Below are 18326 nucleotides of genomic sequence, written 5' to 3' on the forward strand. Positions count from 1 at the left end.
CTATGGCCAAATTCACTCTCCCACTCTCTGGTATAATATGTTTTTGAAATAGTGTAAGAACACTTCGGAAGTCCATTGCATAGAGATTCAAATGGAGTTAAATCCCTATGGGGTAAGCCTTTTTCCTTGTCAAAAAGGTTTATTGATTGCACAATAAAATGAAAGTCCATTGGTTACATGTACAAGGATGTATAAACATAAGCTCTTTGTTGAACAATAAAAAAAAATTATATATATAGGCAACATAGTATGTTATTCTTTGCATTAAACTGCATCACATACATTTAATTAAGTAATTAGCTGCTCTATGTTACTTTATCTAATAAGTATGAAAGTTGTAACTTTAAATATCTAACAAAAGATATCTTAAAAAAACTTATATCAGTCTAGTATGTATTAATATAGAGCAGATATGGATGAACAAATATTGTACCATAACATAAAATGAGATAAAAAAAAAGATAAGTAAGAGAAAAGGAAGGTCCAGGTACCAGAGCATGGTTCTGCGCATTTATTCCATGTATGAATAAAAATGTGGTTACACGGTTTTATTAAGTAATCAGGTAATCGGTTAAATAATCAATTACCATGGCTGAAGGACTGAATAATTGAAATTTGGGGGTAAATGAGTCTTTATCTATGGATTCCATATTTTCTTGAATTTTGGAATTCAGTTGCCTTCAATAGCAGACATTTTAGCATGAGACATTGCAGAATTCATTCTGTTCTTGGTTTCAGCCAATGACAGTTTTGGTGAGTTCCATGCTTTTGCCATTGTTTATTTAGCAGCGGTTTGGAACATTTTGGAGGCTAGTTCAAATATTTTCCCCCAATAAGATTTCGCTATTGAACATGTCCACCATATATGTAGGTGTGTACCTGGATCTGTACAACCCCTGAAACAGAGGGCTGAATGATTGGGAGAGTATTTAGCCATTCTGGCAGGTAAAAGGTACCAGTGGGTTAGAACTTTATAATTTGCTTCCATCGCAGTAACATTGGGCGAGGAAGATTTAGTAGTTAACCATATTTCAGACCATTCTGCATCATCCAGTTTTCGTCCCAAATCTTCCTCCCACTTTTGGACATAGGTTAATTTGTCAGATTTTGATTTAGTCAAAAGTTGTGTGTAAAAAGATGATATCATTCCTTTAGCAAGTGGGTCATTTTTGCACATTGATTCAAAAGTGGAAAGGCGAGGTAAGGGTGATTCAGCATTTGTAAGGGGTGCAAAAAAAATTTTGATTTGTAGATACCTGAATAGTTCAGACTGCGGTAAACCATAGCTTTCCCTAAGTTCCGGGAATGATCGGAAGGAATTAGGAGTAATGAATTCATGGTGCATTAAGAGGTTGGCATTTGCCCAGGCTTTAAATGATTTCGGATAAATCCATGCCGGGTAGAAGGCAGGATTTTTGAAAAAGGATAATAGGGGCTATGTTTTGATTGTAGTTGATCTTTAGTTTTCAGACTGTCCCAGAGAGATACAAAATATTTAGTTATAGGGTTACTTAGTGTACGACGGTCTTTAGGTTGGAGCCATAATAAATTAGAGATTGAAAGTGGATCACATTCCGAGGCTTCTATTAGTACCCATAATGGTATTTCCTTTATTGTATGGTACTTGGTGATACTGGCCAGGTGGGCGGCTTTGTAGTAGCTGGCAAAATTGGGGCGACCAAGCCCTCCATTAGTTCTAGGGGCAAATAATGTACATGCCAGTATGCATGGTTTGATAGGGCCCCAAACAAATTTTGATACCCTTTGTTGCACCAGTCTTAGATAATAAGATGGGATAGAAATTGGTAGTACTCGAAACAGGTATAATAACTTTGGCAAGATATTCATTTTAGTTGCTTTTATTCTTCCTATCCAGGATAATGGAAGTTGTGACCATTGTTTTAATAATGTCGTTATTTGTTTTAATAAGGGGGGGTAATTGGCTGTGAATAGATCTGTATAAGAGGCTGTTAGGTGGATTCCTAAATATGGGATAGACCTATCAGCCCATATAAAGGGGAGTGCAGCTTTTGCTGGAATAAATTCTGCATCAGTTAGGGAGATATCAAGAGCCAAGCATTTCTTAGGGGGGTGAGCCTTTTTCCAGCAATTTTGTATAAAGTTGGAAATAGTGTAACCAGTGACCTGGATAGTTACACTCTGTAGTTGCTATTATATTAAACAATTGGAGTCCCTTAGTTGTAAGCACTTGTTTAATTGGTGAAGGGGCCAAAGTTGTCAATCGTAAAAAACCTAGTTGAGAAAAAAAACTGGCGGAAATTCTGGGTTACCCATGATTGGAGTAAATGGGCCAGAGGTTGAAGAGATACCGAATTTTCAAATGGTGGAATCCCAAACTTTTAATAAAGATAATGTCAGAGATGAAAATATTTGTCTAGAGGGGCGAAATTCAGGCTTAATCCATGGAAGAGAGATCAAGGGAGCGGATGATATATCCTGCTCAATAGTTAGCCACTGTTTTGATTTACTGTGATAAATCCAATCCATTATTCTAGTCAGCATGGATGCTATATAGTATAATTCCATATGTGGTAAACCCGCTCCCCCCTCTGTTTTTCGCTTTACTAGAATGTCATAGCGGAGTTTAGCTGTGGAGTTTGGCCAGAGATATCTTAATAATCTTGATCGTAATAAACGGAAGAGCGCCCTTGGGAGTGTTATAGGTAGTGTTTGATATGAATATAAAAAACGAGGTAAGATATCCATCTTGTATATAGCCATTCTCCATAACCAGGAGTGTTTCCCCATGGCCCTAAACTGAAGTTGGCTAATCACAGAGTTCAGTATAGGCAAGTAGTTCAATTCATAGATCTTACCCTCTGTAGAGGTGATATTGATGCCTAAATATTTAAGAGAGTGAAGTTCCCACTGAAATGGGAAGTTGAATTCCAATATTTCTTTCTCGTTTGACAGTAGTGTAATATTTATGCCCTGTACACACAGTCGGACATTGATCGGACATTTCGACAACAAAATCCATGGATTTTTTACGACGGATGTTGGCTCAAACTTGTCTTGCATACACACGGTCAAACAAAGTTGTCGGAAAATCCGATCGTTCTGAACGTGGTGACATAAAACACATACGTCGGGACTATAAACAGGGCAGTAGCCAATAGCTTTCGTCTCTTAATTTATTCTGAGCATGCGTGGCACTTTGTGCGTCGGATTTGTGTACACATGATCGGAATTTCCGACAATGGATTTTGTTGTCGGAAAATTTTATAGCAAGCTCTCAAACTTTGTGTGTCGGAAATTCCGATGGAAAATGTGTAATGGAGCCCACACGGTCGAAATTTCCGACAACAAGGTCCTATCACACATTTTCCGTCGGAAAATCCGACAGTGTGTACGGGGTATAAGACATGTGGATTTCGTAACATTTACTTTAAAATTGCTATGAAATCCAAATTGTTCTAGTTCATGCAATATGCTTGGAAAAGCTATTCTTGTGTTGGATATGTACCTAAGTAAATCATCCGCAAAAATACTGTATTTATTGGCGTATAACACTCACTTTTTCACCAAGAAAATCGTGTGCAAATAGCGTGTGCGTGTTATGCGCCAATACTTCAATTTTAGCTCCCTCAGAGGGGACAGGGAGGGGGTTGGGACGAGCGCTGTCAGATTAAATACAGTGAGAATCTCCTGTTTACTTGGTGGCCTCTGTAATAGGAAGTCCCATCTCCTGGGCCGCCATTGGACCACTGTTCTGTCTATCATAGGGGATTCTCACTGTATGTAATCTGTCGGCGCTCATCCCGCCTTCCTCCCTGTCCCCTCTAGGCTGCAGATGGGCATCGATCAGGCTGCACTGATGGCAATGGTGAGGCTGCTGCATTGATGGCAATGGTGAGGCTGCTGCATTGATGGCGATTGTGAGGCTGCATTGAAGTGGACTGATGAGGCTGCATTGATGGCACTTGTGAGGCTCCAGATGGGCATTGATCAGGCTGCATTGATGGCACTTGTGAGGCTGCAGATGGGCACTGACCCTTATTTTGCTTCAAAGTTCCTTATTTAAAATTTACGTTTTTTTCCCTGAAACTTTCCTCTTAAAATAAAGGTGCGTGTTATACGCCTGTGCGTGTTATACGCCGATAAATATGGTACTTAATTTATAAGAGCTATTGCCCACCTGAATTCCTTGAATAGATGGATTAGACCGAAGAGCCATAGTCAGATGTTCCATAGCTAAGATGTACAAGTATGGTGATAACGGACAACCCTGGCGTGTCCCGTTAGAGATATTAACGTGTCGGGACAATATCCCATTACCTCTTATCTTCGCTGAAGGAGCAGGAGTATAGTGCCATTATTTTTTGTATAAATTCCATCGGGAGACCTACTTGTTTGAAAGATGCTATCATAAATCTCCAATCCAGGCGGTCAAAAGCCTTCTCCGCATGTAGCGAAAGAAGACAGAGTGGTGCCTTGGTTTTCCGGGCATATTGTATCAGAAAGCTTGTCTTTAAAATATTGTCCCTTGCTTCTCTATTTGGTACAAACCGCACCTGGTCTTGGTTTATTAACCCCTTCCCGCCGACCGTACGCAGATATGCGTACTCGGCTTTCCGGGGTTATACCGGGATGATGCCCGCAGCTGCAGGCATCATCCCGGTACCGTTGTTTACAGCGGGCGATCGGCTACCCGTGTATAACAACCGATGCGGCTAAAAGCCGCTCGGTTGTTATACCGGAGGAGCGGGAGGGGACATCCCTCCCCTCCCACCGCTGTTACCGGGCTTCCCGTGCGATCGGGAGGCCCGGTGTCCAATCGGGAATCTTCGGCGGCTGGGGGCGGGCTGGACCGAAGCTGTGATCGGCTTTGTTCCAGCCTTCTTGTTGTAAACGCGGAAGCGACGTCATGACGTCACTTCCCGTTTACTCGGCTGCCAATGGCGCCGAATTTAAAAAAGTACACAGTATTCAGAATCGCCGTTTTCGGCGATCTGAATACTTTGAAGTATAAAGGAGGGATCGGGGGTCTTTTAGACCCCCGATCCCTCCATAAAGAGTACCTGTCACCACCTATTACTGTCAAAAGGGATGTTTACATTCCTTGTGACAGCAATAAAAGTAAAAAAAAAAAAAAAAATTTTTTAAACACAATTTATAAATTAAAAAAATAAATAAAAGAAATAAATAATAAAAAAAAAAAGCTTGCGCAGCGAAGAAAACGCATACGGAAGTCGCGCCCGCATATGTAAACGGTGTTCAAACCACACATGTGAGGTATCGCCGCGATCGTCAGAGCGAGAGCAATAATTCTAGCCATAGACCTCCTCTGTAGCTCAAACCTGGTAACCATAAAAATTTTTTAAAGCGTCGCCTATGGAAATTCATAGGTACCGTAGTTTGTCGCCATTCCACGAGTGCGTGCAATTAGGGTGACATGTTTGGTATCTATTTACTCGGCGTAACATCATCTTTCACATTATACAAAAAAATTGGGGTAACTTTACTGTTTGGATTTTTTAAAATTCATGAAAGTGTCTCTTTTCCAAAAATTTGCGTTTAAAACACCGCTGCACAAATACCGTGTGATAAAAAATATTGCAACAATCGCCATTTTATTCTCTAGATTCTCTGTTAAAAATATATATATAATGTTTGGGAACTCTAAGTAATTTTCTAGCAAAAAATACGGATTTTAACTTGTAAACACCAAATTTCAAAAATAGGCTTAGTCATGAAGGGATTACCATTTGTAGGCACATAGCTAAGATTTTTGCAAAAATGTTTAGGTCCACGTTTAGCAGAGGGATGGGCCTATAACTAGAACATTGAGTAGAATCCTTTTCTGTTTTGGCAATAAGAGTAATTTGTGCCTCCTGTGTTTGCTTAGTATATGGACACTCTTTTTTTGTATCATATAGGCTACAAAGAACAGGGCCAAAGACATTGCAATACTGTTTATAAAAAAAAACTCCCGGGAACCCATCTGGTCCAGGGCATTTACCTTGTTTTAGGGACTTTATGGCCTGATTAATTTATTCTAGTGAAAAATAGGTAAAGAGTCTTTTTGCCTCTTCCTCTGTTAAATATGGTAAGGCCTCTTTCACATGGACGATCCGTATGTCCGTTTTTCATCCTTCCGTTTTCGGATGAAAAACGGACATACATTCATCCCTATGGAGCGTCGGATGTCAGCGGTGACATGTCCGCTGACATCCGACCCCGCTCCGATCCGAAAAGTGTAACGGAGGAAAAACCTACTTTTCCATCCGTTTTCGGATCGGATCGGGTGACGACGGACACTACGGTCCGTCGTCATCCGATCCCCCCATAGGGGAGAGTGTGCAGCGATGGACCTGTCATCTTCCTGCTCAGCGGGGATCGGCGGAGCGATCCCCGCTGAGCCAGCGGATGTTCACGGGGCGGATCATCACTGATCCGCCCCGTGAGAAAGAGGCCTAAAGCTGTATGTTAAATCAGAAAGTTGGGAGTCATTAAAATTGTCTGAATTTGATATATTTGTGTCTCTTAAATTATACAGCAAAGAGTAATAATTATGGAAGGTAGATGCTATTTGTTCTGAAGCGTGCACAAAACCTCACTGCGGACATTGAACCTTTGAGATATAGTGCCTAGATTGTTTTTTAGAAATCGAGCCTTGCTGCACTTGTTACAATGCTCATAAAGAACTTGTTGTGCGCATTCCCTATACTTCAAAAAGGCTCTATCAAGCAGGGAGCGTAATTCGGCACGCTTTGGTTGGAGAAGTTGAAAAATAGAGACATATACGTTTAGTTTATGTTTTATTTCTAATTTGTGGATTTCCTTAAGTAGAGAAGTTATTATAAAAGCCCTTTCTCTCTTCATTCTAGAGCCATGTGAGATCAAAACTCCCCTCAATACACACTTCAATACTTCCCACTTTATAGTGGATGCCGTTTCATCATCCCCGTGATCTATTAGAAAATATTAAACTGTCTCTGCTATTGCTTGCTTTGTTATTGAGTCCTTCAGTAAATTTTCTTTTCCGCGATTGCAGTCAGCCGGCGGACCTTGAGTCCGCCGGACCCGTGGGCGAGCTCCCGCGGCACGCGCCGCTGGCAGCGTGCGTGCGCCCGCAGTACCACATGCAGAGACCGACGTACAGGTATGTCGGTTTGCGCAGTCGAGCCGCCTTGCTGCAGTATATATGCGGAAGTTGGTCGTCAAGTGGTTAAGTTATAGTATTTATGACATTTTTGTTTTAGTCGTATTTTAGTCTTTTGACTAATTTGCCATTTTAGTTTTAGTCGTATTTTAGTCACCCAAATTGTTTTCATTTTCGTTTTAGTCGTATTTTAGTTGACTAAAATCTCCAGTACATAGGTTTAGTTAAATTGTAATGCATTATTTAAGCATTTCTCTAGAATTGCCAAACTCATTATACTCTCCTGGAGTAAAACTCTAATAACATGCTATTATTAATGGTATTAAGGTTTGAACATGCACTACAGACACAGACACTTGTTAAACAGAAGTGCAATTTTAAAATATAAACCCCCCCCAAAAAACTGTAAACTCTGTTAGCTGCAATGCCATTCCACATATTACCTGAATATATTACCAACACTAAATATTAGGAAAAAAAATAAAAAAAGACTTTTTCTTAATTATTTTTTCTTTCAGCAGTGTAGTAGATGCCCCCTACTTATTCTTATGTGGAAGTGCAGTGTTATGCAGTGACATCAAATTTCGATTTAGTTTTACTCATAGTCTTTTGACTAAAATGCCATTTTAGTTTTAGTCTCATTTTAGCCATCTGAATTGTCTTCGCTTTAGTAGACTAAAATAGTGTTAATTTACTGGGTGAACATATTTTAGTCAACACAATTAACACTGCGCACAGAAAGTGTTAATGACAATATGCGGCCCTTGGACTGCAGGTTGGACACTGGAGGATTGGGGAATAGTTAAAGTTTTTGTTGCCATCAGATCCCCATTAAAGGGATTTCCCTTCACTTCCAGTGCTGTAGACACAGCAAGAAGTGAAAGAAAATGTCTTCAAAGTGAGGGGAGATCCCCTCTTTAGGCCTTATTCACATGGGGCATACTAAAGCTTCCCCCCTAGAGGGCCATGTTTACCCACATGGGAATGCACAGCTGTTTCATGATGCATCCCCCATGTAGGCAGTCCCATTGATGTTAATTGGGATACAGCGGCTGCATGGACACAGTCACTGCTCCGAACCTGAAATCCATGAGGGTGCATGGCCCCAAAAGCAGATAGTGTGGGTCAACACAACACTCCACAGATGTACGCTTTAGTAAACCCCATGTGAACGAGGCCTTGGACAGTTGTCACTGGAGCAGAGGTGTCATCACTGGAAGAGTTCCTCTCCCACTTCTTGTTCTAGTAACAACTTAAAATTTTGCATCTTCCCATCACTTTTGCACTGTTGGTTAACCACATTAAAACAGTGGTTAACCAACAATGCATTTTCATATAGGACTATATCACCCACTGTTCTGCTCTGGTTCAATTAATATAGCAGACACTACTTACAAACAATAGACAGGTTTTTTTTTCCCGAATCACGGCACAGCATCCTAGGAATCCCGTTACCATGACCACACCTCCAGCAAACAGCAGAATGTATGCGGATATTGAGAGAGTACTGTAGGCAAGGAAAGATATATAACTGCTTTTCTCCAGCAAGGTCCACAATCCCATTGCGATGACAGCAGCACCACCAATCTGCGCAAGAGAGAGAGAGAAACAAGTTACTAAAAGCTTTGCCACTAACGTGCTGTCTTCTGGTTTGATCTTTCTCAGTTCTGAAGTGTCACTTTCACTTACAGGTCTCCTCTCCAACCCCCACCATGTGAATGGGCAGTTTAAGAGAATCAGCACCCTGATTAGCTTTTTTCACTCTCACTCTGCTTTCTCTTCCAATCAGTATGCTCTTTTCTCTGCAACACCTTACCAGATCCTCGTACTGCTTCTTTCCCTCCAAGTCAGAGCTCTGCTGTACAGGAAGTGCAGGAGGCTGGTAACAAGTCGTGTTCAAGTATTTACAGTGCTTGCATTTAAAAAATGCAGAAAATATAAAGTAAATTATAATAACAAAATAATAAAAAAAAGTATTGGTCTATAAGCTACTCTTATATGATTGCATTTATAATTGTTATGTCGTTGTTAGTAGCGCAGAAAGCTTTTATATATAAATGTATTACGGGTGATTTACGTCTATACGTTGCGGGAAATCATGGGACATGCTTAGATGCGTTGAAGTATTAATTTTGCATAGCACCCCAGCACACTATGGCAGCATACACTATATTGCCTAAAGTATTGGGACACCCGGCTTTATTTGCACATGAACTTTAGTGGCATCCCAGTTGGCCCACCTTTTGTTACTACAACAGCTTCAACTCTTCTGGGAAGGCTGTCCACAAGGTTTAGGAGTGTGTCTATGGGAATGTTTGACCATTCTTCCAGAATCGCATTTGTGAGGTCAGTCACTGATGTTGGACGAGAAGGCCTGGCTCGCAGTCTTCACTCATCCCAAAGGTGTTCTATCTGGTTGTGCGGGCCAGTTAAGTTCCTCCACCCCAAACTCAATCATCCATGTCTTTATGGACCTTGCTTTGTGCACTGGTCCAAATCATTTGGTGGAGGCGGGGGTTATGGTGTGGCAGTGTTTTTCAGAGGTTGGGCTTGGCCCCTTAGTTCCAATGAAGTGAACTCTTAAGGCGTTAGCATACCAAGACATTTTGGACAATTTCATGCTCCCAACTTTGTGGGAACAGTTTGGGGATGACCCCTTCCTGTTCCAACATGACAGCGCACCAGTGCACAAAGTAAGCTCTACTGCACAAACATAAATGGGCCCTTAATGATTACAGAGTTGCATGTATTTATTTGTAGACCTTATATCTGCTGGGGTTTTAGTTGTACGTATCCAGATATGCTTTAAATGTAGCAAAGAAAATCTGAGACAAATATTGCAGAGCATGGCATCACATCCAATGGTAATTGAACAAAAACAGGAAAAAGAAAAAAGAGGAAAAAAGGACTTTAAAGATTGCCACTAGGGTCCCGAAATAGGAAAGAAAAATGGTCTCAAATTATAGTAAAAATATATTTAAATTATTATAATCACATTAAAAACACATAATATAAGTAAAAACGTGAACATATCTGAAAAAAACACTTTCCCATGTATAAGAACAGATATAATGCTGATATATTAAAATCGCATGGATGGCCTACAAGTAGATTACAAAGAAGTCCTAGAAGGTGCCTTCTGGCTGAAGGCCACACATACGAGATCACAGTGTCAGCGCCAATCATCCACTTTTTTCTTATATCATGTGTTTTTAATATGATTATAATAAATTCAGTATATTTTTATTATAATTTGAGACCATTTTTCTTTCCTATTTCAGGACTCTAGTGGCAACCTTTAACCACCTGCCATCCGCGCTATGGCCGAATGACGGCCACAGCGCGGACCTAAATTCCCGGGAGGCTCTCATATGACGGCCTCCCCTGTGCATGCGCCCTGCAGGGCGCGTGCCGAGCGCGCTGTGATCACCGAGTCACTGAGACTCGGCTGATCACCAATCCAAGTAAGGTCCCGGCCCCTTACCATGTGATCAGCTGTAAGGCAATGATAGCTGATCACATGATGTAAACAAAAGATCGGTAATCATTTTTTTTTCCACTGACGATGATAGCGTGAGTAGAAAAAAAAAGCTGATCACCGGCTCAGATGAGAGGGACAAAGGTCCAGAAGAGAAAGAGGCACATCTGCCTCATCTGTGCTTCTTAACAGTGCCACCTAACAGTGCCCACAGTGCCACCTAACAGTGCCCACAGTGCCACCTAACAGTGCCCACAAGTGCCACCGAACAGTGCCCACAAGTGCCACCGAACAGTGCCCACAAGTGCCAGCTATCAATGCCCACCAGTAGTGCCAATCAGTGCCACCTAGCAGTGCTGCCTATCAGTGTAACAGATCAGTGCCCATTATTGCCATCCATCAGTGCCCATCACTGCCACCCATCAGTGCCCATCACTGCTGCCTATCAGTGCCCATCAGTGCCGCCTCATCAGCGTACATCAATGAAGGAGAAAAATTACCTGTTTTCATTTTTTTATAACAAAATATAAAAAAAATTTTTTTTTTTTTTTTTAGAAATTCAGTCTTTTTACATTTTTTTTAACAAAAACTAAAAACCGCAGAGGTGATCAAATACCACCAAAAGAAAGCTCTATTTGTGGGGAAAAAATGATAAAAATTTAATTTGGGTACAGTGTTGTATGACCGCGCAATTGTCATTCAAAGTGTGTCAGCGCTGAAAGCTGAAAATTGGTCTGGATAGGAGGGGGGTTCAAGTGCCCAGTAAGCAAGTGGTTAAAGTCCTTTTTCCTCTTTTTTCTTTTTCCTGTTTTTTTTTTTAAATGTAGCAAAGACCTGCTTTCTGAAGCCTTGAATCCTTTTCACTTTTAGGGTCATCCTCTCGGTTTGCTTTGGATTTATTACCCACCGTGGTTATATTAAAACTGTAGGGGCTGTTTATAATCAACTGCTAATTTTCCCACAAATAGAGCAAAAATTAGCATAACTACTCAGCATATAATTAATGAGCTGAACTCAGTCCCAGTTAAAGTAGGTCAGAACTGGATATAGGGAGGAAAACGTATTTCTGCCCACTTGTACTGCCCGCTGCCTTTATTTCCACCTTGAAAACATTCACATTTTTCCTCAAAATATTCCTATATATGAGATGTATTCAGCTATAATAATTGCAACCTTTATAGTACAATCTATAAAGAATGTTCTTAAGGAGAGCAGTGCAGCTATAGGCAGACTTACACATCCCTCTTATTTTGGATTATGCCATTTACATTCAGGCCTATCTACAATTCCCCTCAAGCTATGTCTTTCCCATGACACATTAAATATACATAAACATGTAAGCACTATCTGATTGAAGAGATTCAAAGTAATATATTATTGAGCAAATATATATTACTGACTTACATATGCTACACGGCAACAAACTCCCTTCTGAATAAAGATGAATGGCGTTATACTGGAACTCCAGGTTTGATAAGAAAAAAAATAAATAAATAAATATCCTCCAGGTATCCATGTAATTACATTTGCAAGGATTATGGGGACATTATTGCAGATTTGTACCTGCCTTTCCCAGAGATAATGATGGAGGCCTTATTAGCCCTTTCTACAACTGTCTGTTAAAGTGTATCTATAGCCAGGGCTTTGTCCGAGTTTCAGATAGAGTAGAAAAAGGTTAGCACTAAGGTTGGTGTTCATATTTGAGAAAATGCTAAATTCATCCCAGATATCATAGATTCAGTTCCGAAAAGCTAGAACAAAAATCCACAATTTTCGAATGCATAGAATGTGGCACAAAAAGCCACATGGTGTACATTATTATATGCGCATAGAGGCAATATATCATCAACAAAATGACACAAAGTCCCTCACAGCTGTGGGGGTATATAGTAATTTAAAAAAAATGGAGTGGGGTTCCCATTGGTATTCGAACCAGACCAGGGATTCAGCCTGGGCTATGTCTGTATGTCTCAAAAAAGGAGGTGGGGTTAAAGTAAAATGGGGGACCTATGGTAGAATCTGGAAGCTCCCTTTATTATAAGCGTGCAACTGCCTAGGAGTTGTATATGGAGTTGTATGGGCTATGGAGGTACCTCATCCTTTGTAATATTTTAAAAGATAGGACTGATGTAACGGACTTTAACAGTACCAGTGAAGGACATCAAAACAAAAATAATTCTAAATATCTTTATTACAAATTAGTTAAAAAATATTTTAAAGGTAAAACCAATTCGGAATTGTATGGCTCCAATCAATTTGACCTCTAATCAATTCGATCGGTCATTATTATGTAATAGATCTGTTAGTGCAGTGTCAAGAGGTTGACGCATTTCACTTGTGCTTCCTCAGGACCTTACAGTCTTGACTAAAAACAGAGATCCTGTTCAGAAAGAAAAAGAAAGGGACATAAACATTATTTGCATTTTAATTATGTGGGAATGCAACAAAGTCATTTTAGCATACAATCCAGTTGGGTAAAAAGATGTGCATCGAGGGCTACTCGACAACTAGAAAGGAGCCCTCAAGAAATGATGTGCCAAGTGTCATGGGGGAGCAATCTGATAGCTAATGTCTTCAAACAATAGATGGATGAATATATATAGAGTTATGAGATGACCATGTGGCTCCACTCTGAAAAATACCAACAAGTATGGAATTGGTAGGTTGTGCTATGGGATGAGGCAAATGCAAAGTCAAGTATCAGCCAAAATAAAATAGTACTTACTGGGGAGGAGATCTCGGAAAGAAAAAAGGGGAAGGGGACTGTCCTCAGCCACAGGTAGAAGCCTGAGGACTAGGGATGAGCTTCGTGTTCGAGTCGAACCCATGTTCGACTCGAACATCGGCTGTTCGATCGTTCGCCGAATTGCGAACGTTATGGGCCGTTCGCGCTAAATTCGTGTGGCGCGTCACGGCCCATAATTCACTGCGGCATCGCAGTGCATTGCTGGCTGATGATTGGCCAAGCATGCACTATGACCCGCATGCTTGGCCAATCACAGCGCCGTCAGTAGAGAGAGCTGTAATTGGCCAAAGCCAGGGTGGCTTTGGCCAATTATGGCTCAGGGGATTTAGTACACACCCCACACTATATAAGGCCGCCTGCACGGCGGCCCTGTGTAGTGTGTGTTCCGGTGTGCTGAGAGATAGAGAGAGAGAGAGACAGTGTCATTTGATTTGAGTTAGATAGATTAGGCAGAACAGTCAGTCAGTTAGCTGCACTTACAGTGTATTGTGTATATATATGCATCCCAGGTGTTGCATATATATATATACACTGTATTCAGTTTAGCTAGATCCGTTCCTGTTATCTTCTATCTAGACTATTTACATTTAATGCAGTGCGTCCTGCTCACAGTGTTCAGCTAGATCCGTTCCTGCTATTTACATTTAGTGCAGTCAGTGCGTCCTGCTCACAGTGTTCAGCTAGATCCGTTCCTGTTATCTTCTAGACTATTTACATTTAGTGCAGTGCGTCCTGCTCACAGTGTTCAGCTAGATCCGTTCCTGTTAAATTCCTACTGACAGGCAGGCTTGTCTGGTTACAGTATATAAAGCTACCTGAAGAAAATTACAGGTGTTCTATTTGATCCTATTAGTACCACGGTCAGGCAGCTAGACTATTTACATTTAGTACAGTGCGTCCTGCTCACAGTGTTCAGCTAGATCCGTTCCTGTTATCTTCCTACTGACAGGCAGGCTTGTCTGGTTACAGTATATAAAGCTACCTGAAGAAAATTACAGGTGTTCTATTTGATCCTATTAGTACCACGGTCAGGCAGCTAGACTATTTACATTTAGTACAGTGCGTCCTGCTCACAGTGTACAGCTAGATCCGTTCCTGTTATCTTCCTACTGACAGGCAGGCTTGTCTGGTTACAGTATATAAAGCTACCTGAAGAAAATTACAGGTGTTCTATTTGATCCTATTAGTACCACGGTCAGGCAGCTAGACTATTTACATTTAGTACAGTGCGTCCTGCTCACAGTGTTCAGCTAGATCCGTTCCTGTTATCTTCCTACTGACAGGCAGGCTTGTCTGGTTACAGTATATAAAGCTACCTGAAGAAAATTACAGGTGTTCTATTTGATCCTATTAGTACCACGGTCAGGCAGCTAGACTATTTACATTTAGTACAGTGCGTCCTGCTCACAGTGTACAGCTAGATCCATTCCTGTTATCTTCCTACTGACAGGCAGGCTTGTCTGGTTACTGTATATAAAGCTACCTGAAGAAAATTACAGGTGTTCTATTTGATCCTATTAGTACCACGGTCAGGCAGCTAGACTATTTACATTTAGTACAGTGCGTCCTGCTCACAGTGTTCAGCTAGATCCGTTCCTGTTATCTTCCTACTGACAGGCAGGCTTGTCTGGTTACAGTATATAAAGCTACCTGAAGAAAATTACAGGTGTTCTATTTGATCCTATTAGTACCACGGTCAGGCAGCTAGACTATTTACATTTAGTACAGTGCGTCCTGCTCACAGTGTTCAGCTAGATCCGTTCCTGTTATCTTCCTACTGACAGGCAGGCTTGTCTGGTTACTGTATATAAAGCTACCTGAAGAAAATTACAGGTGTTCTATTTGATCCTATTAGTACCACGGTCAGGCAGCTAGACTATTTACATTTAGTACAGTGCGTCCTGCTCACAGTGTACAGCTAGATCCGTTCCTGTTATCTTCCTACTGACAGGCAGGCTTGTCTGGTTACTGTATATAAAGCTACCTGAAGAAAATTACAGGTGTTCTATTTGATCCTATTAGTACCACGGTCAGGCAGCTAGACTATTTACATTTAGTACAGTGCGTCCTGCTCACAGTGTTCAGCTAGATCCGTTCCTGTTATCTTCCTACTGACAGGCAGGCTTGTCTGGTTACAATATATAAAGCTACCTGAAGAAAATTACAGGTGTTCTATTTGATCCTATTAGTACCACGGTCAGGCAGCTAGACTATTTACATTTAGTACAGTGCGTCCTGCTCACAGTGTTCAGCTAGATCCGTTCCTGTTATCTTCCTACTGACAGGCAGGCTTGTCTGGTTACTGTATATAAAGCTACCTGAAGAAAATTACAGGTGTTCTATTTGATCCTATTAGTACCACGGTCAGGCAGCTAGACTATTTACATTTAGTACAGTGCGTCCTGCTCACAGTGTACAGCTAGATCCGTTCCTGTTATCTTCCTACTGACAGGCAGGCTTGTCTGGTTACTGTATATAAAGCTACCTGAAGAAAATTACAGGTGTTCTATTTGATCCTATTAGTACCACGGTCAGGCAGCTAGACTATTTACATTTAGTACAGTGCGTCCTGCTCACAGTGTTCAGCTAGATCCGTTCCTGTTATCTTCCTACTGACAGGCAGGCTTGTCTGGTTACAGTATATAAAGCTACCTGAAGAAAATTACAGGTGTTCTATTTGATCCTATTAGTACCACGGTCAGGCAGCTAGACTATTTACATTTAGTACAGTGCGTCCTGCTCACAGTGTTCAGCTAGATCCGTTCCTGTTATCTTCCTACTGACAGGCAGGCTTGTCTGGTTACAGTATATAAAGCTACCTGAAGAAAATTACAGGTGTTCTATTTGATCCTATTAGTACCACGGTCAGGCAGCTAGACTATTTACATTTAGTACAGTGCGTCCTGCTCACAGTGTTCAGCTAGATCCGTTCCTGTTATCTTCCTACTGACAGGCAGGCTTGTCTGGTTACAGTATATAAAGCTACTTGAAGAAAATTACAGGTGTTCTATCCCAGCTTAGTGCAGCTACAGGCCATTAGTATGTCTGGAAGGCCAAGAAGGAGAGGCAGACAGTCACAAGCCAATAAGAGAGGGCAAGCAGGCTCTGTGTCTAGTGCTGGTCGTGGAGACGGTGCATCCTCATCAGCACGTGGCCATGGGACACGCTTGGCCTTTTTTTCGGCAGCTGGCCGTGTTGAGCCGCAACATGCGGAAGACTTGGTCGAGTGGATGACCAAGCCGTCCTCATCCTCCTCATCCTCTCTCACCCATGCCCAGGGTGCTTTGTCTGGCAAAGCAGCGGCCTCTTCCCTCAGCTCAATGTCATCAGTGACTCCTTCCCTAGCTCCACCATGTCCTCATGAGGATTCCCTCGAACTGTTTGACCACAGTGTTGGGTACATGCTCCAGGAGGATGCCCAGCGTTTGGAAGGCTCTGATGACGATACTGAGCTCGATGAAGGCAGTAACATGAGCACGGACAGAGGGGGTGCCCAAGAAGGACAGCAATCTGGCAGTCATGCTCCCCCTGCTGCAGCATACTGCCAGGTTTGCTCCAGTGATGAGGAGGGAGGGGATGATGAGGTCACTGACTCAACGTGGGTGCCTGATAGGAGAGAGGAGGAGGAGGAGGAGGAGGAGGAGGAGGAGGCGGCGGCACATCACCAACGAGGCAGGATGCCCTCCAGGGGCCAGCCTAAGGGCAGCACATTGACTGCATCACACCCCAAAGCTCCACATGTGCAGGGCGCTGCAGTCTCTGCGCGTTATTCAAAAAGTTCTTTGGTGTGGGCCTTTTTTGAGACGAGTGCATCAGATCGCACCGCTGCTATTTGCAACATATGTCTCAAGCGTATCTCGCGTGGCCAAAACATCTCCCGCTTGGGTACCACATGCTTGACCAGACATATGTTGACCTGCCATGCAGTTCGTTGGCAAGCGTATCTAAAAGACCCACACCAAAGAACAAAGAGGATCTCTCCTTGCTCCTCATCAGCTGAGATTTCCAACCCCACTAGACCTTCAGTCCTCTCTGAGACCTGCAGTGAGAGGAATGAAGGTGTAGAATTAGGTGTGTCACAGCCAAGTACTTGTGGGCAATCTGCTTTTGGTACACCGACGTCAGATTGTACCAGGCAAATTTCCCTGCCCCAGCTGCTGCACCGCCAAAAGAAGTTTGCTCCCAGCCATCCACATGCCCAGCGGTTGAATGCTAGCTTGGCAAAATTGCTAGCACTTCAACTGCTGCCTTTTCAGTTGGTAGACTCTGCCCCCTTCCGTGAGTTTGTGGAATGTGCGGTTCCTCAGTGGCAGGTACCCAAACGCCACTTTTTCTCACGGAAGGCGATTCCGGCTCTCTACCGGCATGTGGAAGGCAATGTCCATGCCTCGCTGGACAGGGCGGTCAGCGGTAAGGTGCATATTACCGCTGACTCATGGTCCAGCAGGCATGGACAGGGATGTTACCTAAGTTTCACGGCGCATTGGGTGACTCTGCTGGCAGCTGGGAAGGATGCAGGACAAGGTGCAGTAGTGTTGGAGGTTGTTCCGCCACCACGCCTCCAAAATGCTGATTGTGACACACCTCTCTCCTCCACCCCCTCCTCTTCTTCTTCCTCCATGGCCTCTTCCTCGGAACCAGCGGTGCTCCGTAGGCGTTCAAGGGGCTACGCAAGTACGCAGGCCAAAAGATGCCATGCGGTGCTTGAGCTGGTGTGCTTGGGGGACAGGAGCCACACTGGGGCAGAGGTTTTGTCAGCTCTGCAGGGGCAGGTTCAGAGGTGGTTGACGCCACGCCAACTTAAGGCAGGAATGGTGGTTTGCGACAATGGCACCAACCTCCTCTCTGCCCTCCGACAGGGACAAATGACCCATGTGCCCTGTTTGGCTCACGTCCTTAACTTGGTGGTGCAGCGGTTCTTGGGCAGGTACCCGGGCTTACAGGATGTCCTGAGGCAGGCCAGGAAAGTCTGTGTG

At 42.6% G+C, this 18326-nt stretch overlaps 1 protein-coding gene across 1 annotated transcript in view; it reads right to left on the reverse strand.

Annotated features, from left to right (window-relative positions):
- LOC141132629 (tetraspanin-11-like) overlaps window positions 1-18326 on the reverse strand; it is a 192039-nt gene that overhangs the window by 100933 nt on the left and 72780 nt on the right. Inside the window, exon 3 of the mRNA XM_073621238.1 lies at window positions 8522-8713. Coding sequence (XP_073477339.1) covers window positions 8522-8713 — 192 coding nt within the window. The remainder of the gene's footprint in view (window positions 1-8521; window positions 8714-18326) is intronic.

The sequence above is a fragment of the Aquarana catesbeiana genome, linkage group LG03 (assembly GCF_042186555.1).
Source record: "Aquarana catesbeiana isolate 2022-GZ linkage group LG03, ASM4218655v1, whole genome shotgun sequence".
Lineage (NCBI taxonomy): Eukaryota > Metazoa > Chordata > Amphibia > Anura > Ranidae > Aquarana > Aquarana catesbeiana.